We start from the raw sequence: 4,552 nt of genomic DNA on the forward strand, positions 1-4,552 counted from the left end.
GGAGGAACAGCAATGCTGCACAAACATCACAACCAGTACTTCATCTCACCGGGCGCAACTAGGAACAATAATCACAAACGAAAAACAAAGTTCAATAAAGTGCAATGATGAAATGTTGCGGAGGCATAAAGCAGCCCAGGAAATAGAAATAAGTATGCAGCGAGAGGTGGGGGGGAGAGAGGTGGGAGAGAGATGGGGGGGGGGGAGAGAGGTGGGGGAGAGAGGTGGGGGAGAGATGGGGGGGAGAGATGGGGGGGAGAGATGGGGGGGAGAGAGAGGGGGGAGAGATGGGGGGAGAGATGGGGGAGAGATGGGGGAGAGAGGGGGGGAGAGATGGGGGGGAGAGATGGGGGGAGAGAGGGGAGAGAGAGAGAGATGGGGCGGAGGGAGAGAGGGGGAGGGAGAGAGAGGGGGAGAGAGGGGGAGAGAGAGGGGGAGAGAGAGAGATATCCTTGTTTAGTACAAGTATCAGGTGTTATGGGGAGAAGACAGGAGAATGGGGTTAGGAGGGAGAGATAGATCAGCCATGATTGAATGGCGGAGTAGACTTATGGGCCGAATGGCCTAATTCTACTATTCCTTATGACCTTATGTGCATCACCCAGGGTTTGAGCCCTGTAGCTTCCAGAGTCAAGTTGAACATTGGGAAGAACGTTAGCCTGACTCGTTTGTTAGCATATTAAACACAGTTCTTCCAATGCTTGAGAGCAGAAAGCTATTTAAAAGCAGGAATATCTAAGGCATCGTGTCAGAGAGCAAACTACTGCGACTGGACATGCGAAGAGGGGACTGTGGAACGGCCCCAATAGTCAAGGTGGAATAGTCAGTCAACTTTCATCAATCAAAATGGCCACGAGGGCAAGTTGCTCGAGATAACCAAAGAGGCAATAATACCCTTGGAAGTTGGTATGTCATAATCATATAGTAAATACAGTGTGGAAACAGGCCCTTCGGACCAACTTGCCCACACTAGCCAACATGTCCCAGCCACCATGTTCCACTAGGGGCGCAGCATTGACGGCAGCCTCTGCCTACAGTCTGTCTGTTTTTTTAAATCTTTTTTTTATTTTTAGTCTGTTTTAAAAGTGTGTTTTGGAGGTTTCTTCAGTTTTTCTATGTGGGGGAGGTAGGTAGGGTAAGGGGGAAACCGTTTGCCATTCACTTCCTGGCGAGGATGCGACTATTCTACGGGTCGCGTCCTCGCCCCCCCCGCTCGCGGCCTACCAACCGGGTTGGCGCGGCCTTTCCTGCCGCGGTCTCCGGTGGGAAGTGGCTCATTCGGAGGTCCAAGCCGCTGAGAATGTTCTCCCGCTCAGACGTAGGAGTTCCATCACCCTGGCGAGCGGGCTTGAACATCGGGCCGCCCGTAGCGGGAGCCCCCCGACCACGGGAGGACCACACAGGAGGATGACTGAATTTTGGAGCCTTCCCTCACAGTGGGAAACTTTGATCCCGCTGTGTGGGAATGTCCGTGTTAAAGACTATCGTGTTCTGTGCTCTTTATGGGACTCTTAGGCTGCATGGCGACCACACATTTTACTGTACCAACTGGTACATGTGACAAATAAATATATCTTGTGTCTTGTACACTAGTCCCACCTGCCTACACTTGGTCCATATCCCTCCAAACCTGTCCTATCCATGTATCTGTCTAACTGTTTCTTAAACGATGGGCTAGTCCCAGCCTCAACTACCTCTTGTGGCAGCTTGTTCCATACACCCACCACTCTCTGTGTGAAAATGTTACCCTAGGGATAACAATTAAATCTTTTCCCCTTCACCTTGAACCTATGTCCTCTGGTCCTCGATTCCCCTACTCTGGGCAAGAGACTCTACCTGCATCTACCTGATCTATTCCTCTCCTGATGTTGTACACCTCTATAAGGTCTCCCCTCATCCTACTGTGCTCCAAGGAATAGCGACCCAGCCTGCTCAACCTCTCCCTGTAGCTCACACACTCTAGTCCTGACAACATTTTCATAAATATTTTCTGAACCCTTTCAAGCTTGGCAATATCTTTCCTCTAACATGGTGGCCCGAACTGAACACAATATTCTAAATGCGGTCTCACCAACGTCTTATACAACTGCAACAATGACCTCCCAACTTCTATACCCAATACTATACTAGAGTGTGGGCATTGTGTTATTCAAGCACAAGGATGGTTGTTGCGATGACGGTCGCTTCCAATTAATTTAGTTTAGGCGATGAAATGTGCAAGAAAGAACTGCAGATGCCAATTTACACTAATGCCAAGCCAATTAGCCTAGAAAATCTGTACGGCTTTGGAATTTGGGAGGAAGTCAAAGACCTCGGAGAAAACCTACGCATGTGATGGGGAGAGCTTACAAACTCCGTACAGACAGCGCCTATCTGTACAGATCGAACGCAAGTGTCTGGCGCTGTAAGGCAGGAACTGGAGCAGTGGAGAAATGAAGGTGAGTCAATGTTCTTTTTTTCACTCTTCATGTGGAACAGAAGTTATAATCACTGCAGAACCAGACAAAGGGCAGTCACCAAGAGAGAATTGAAAGCAACACTGGACACGTATACAGAGGAGGCACTGTTGCCCTGAATGTCGTAACTGGCATGTAATTGTATCACGCCCTTTTCATTGGAAAAGCATCTGTACGAGCCGACCTTATCTTCAGTAAATTGTCTTATGAGGAGCAAACAATTATCGTCATTGGACGAACAGGGCAGCTCCTTCCCTCCCTCCCTCGCCGCTGAACGTCCACGTGTAGTCTGCGTGGTAGGATTGCTTCGGGCAGGAGAGGTACACGGGGATCCCTTCATTCAGGGGCAAGCGGAGTACCGTCCCATCCCTTGGGGCCGAGGACCGTGCCATCTCAGCTAGGAGGATGAAGAACAGAGATCGTTAGTTGGCACGAGACCAAAGTAAGTGCAGATGATGAAATCTTGAGGCAAACACAAAATGATGGAGGGACTGAACAAGTCAGGCAGCTTCTTTATAACCATATAACAATTACAGCATGGAAACAGGCCATCTTGGCCCTTCTAGTCCGTGCCGAACACTCACCTAGTCCCATCTACTCTACTCTACTCTACTCAACAACGTACCTCAGTGACTGCCAATCACCACCACCACCCCCCCCCCACCCCCGGACACTTATTATTATTTATTCAAATCATTTCCTATGTCGCTCTTCCAGGGAGATGCTAAATGCATTTCGTTGTCTCTGTACTGTACACTGACAATGACAATTAAAATTGAATCTGAATCTGAATCTGAATCTGAATCTACCTGCACTCAGACCATAACCCTCCATTCCTTTCCCGTCCATATACCTATCCAATTTATTTTTAAATGATAAAATCAAACCTGCCTCCACCACTTCCACTGGAAACTCATTCCACACAGCTACCACTCTCTGAGTAAAGAAGTTCCCCCTCATGTTACCCCTAAACTTTTGTCCCTTAATTCTCAAATCATGTCCTCTTGTTTGAATCTTCCCTACTCTCAATGGAAAAAACTTATCCACATCAACTCTGTCTATCCTTCTCATCATTTTAAAGGCCTCTATCAAGTCCCCCCTTAAAGCTACTGTGCTCCAAAGGATAAAGACCTAACTTGTTCAACCTTTCTCTGTAACTTAGGTGCTGAAACCCAGGCAACATTCTAGTAAATCTCCTCTGTACTCTCTCTATGTTAGTTTAGTTGCGTTTAGTTTAGTTGAGTTTGATTTCGTTTAGCTTAGTTTACTTTAGAGAAACAGCGCGGAAACAGACCCACCGAATCCACGCCGACCAGCGATCCCCGCTCATTGACACTATCCTACACAGACCAGGGACAATTTTACACTTAGAACAAGCCAATTAACCTACAAGCCTGTATGTCATTGGAGTGTGGGAGGAAACCGAAGGTCTCGGAGAAAACCCACGCAGGCCACGAGGAGAACGTACAAACTCCGTACAGACAGCACCCATAGTCGGGATCGAACCCGGATCTCTGGCGCTGTGAGGCAGCAACTCTACCGCTGCGCCCCATTGTAGAGGGAAATGTCCAGATACCTTTAGGGTTGGGATCCTTCTTCAAACTCTAGTTTAGTTTGGTTTAGAGATAAAGGGATTAAGGGCGGCATGGTGGTGCTGGCTAATGATGTATGATTATGATTTAGGAAGGAGATGAGGAGGAATTTCTTTAGCCAGAGGGTGGTGAATCCATGGAATTTATTGCCACAGAAGGCTGTGAAGGCCAAGCCAATGGATATTTTTAAAACAGAGATAGATAGATTTTTGATTAGTATGGGGGTCTGGGGTTATGGGGAGAAGGCAGGAGAATGGGGTTAGAATAGATCAGCTATGATTGAATGGCGGAGTAGACCAAATGGCCTAATTCATATCCTATCACAAATTAATGTTATGAAACTCTTGTTCCTATTCCTTACACAAAGAGGAACTCAGTCTCATGTCCTCACTTCGAAACAAAATTACAGAGCTAAGGGATTTTTAAAATAGACTAGCCTTTAAAGACAGGGACTTTGTTTGGATGTATATCTGAGCATATACTGTATAGTTCCAGTGGCTACAA

The 4,552-nt window shown here is 47.4% G+C and overlaps 1 protein-coding gene across 1 annotated transcript in view; it reads right to left on the reverse strand.

The window, feature by feature from the left end:
* Positions 1-401: 401 nt before the first annotated feature.
* LOC129713522 (semaphorin-7A-like) overlaps positions 402-4,552 on the reverse strand; it is a 45,387-nt gene continuing 41,236 nt past the window's right edge. Inside the window, exon 14 of the mRNA XM_055662605.1 lies at positions 402-2,853. Within this exon, the coding sequence (XP_055518580.1) occupies positions 2,684-2,853 (170 nt within the window). The 3' untranslated portion in view covers positions 402-2,683. The remainder of the gene's footprint in view (positions 2,854-4,552) is intronic.

This window comes from Leucoraja erinacea, chromosome 36, assembly GCF_028641065.1.
Source record: "Leucoraja erinacea ecotype New England chromosome 36, Leri_hhj_1, whole genome shotgun sequence".
NCBI classification, from domain to species: domain Eukaryota; kingdom Metazoa; phylum Chordata; class Chondrichthyes; order Rajiformes; family Rajidae; genus Leucoraja; species Leucoraja erinaceus.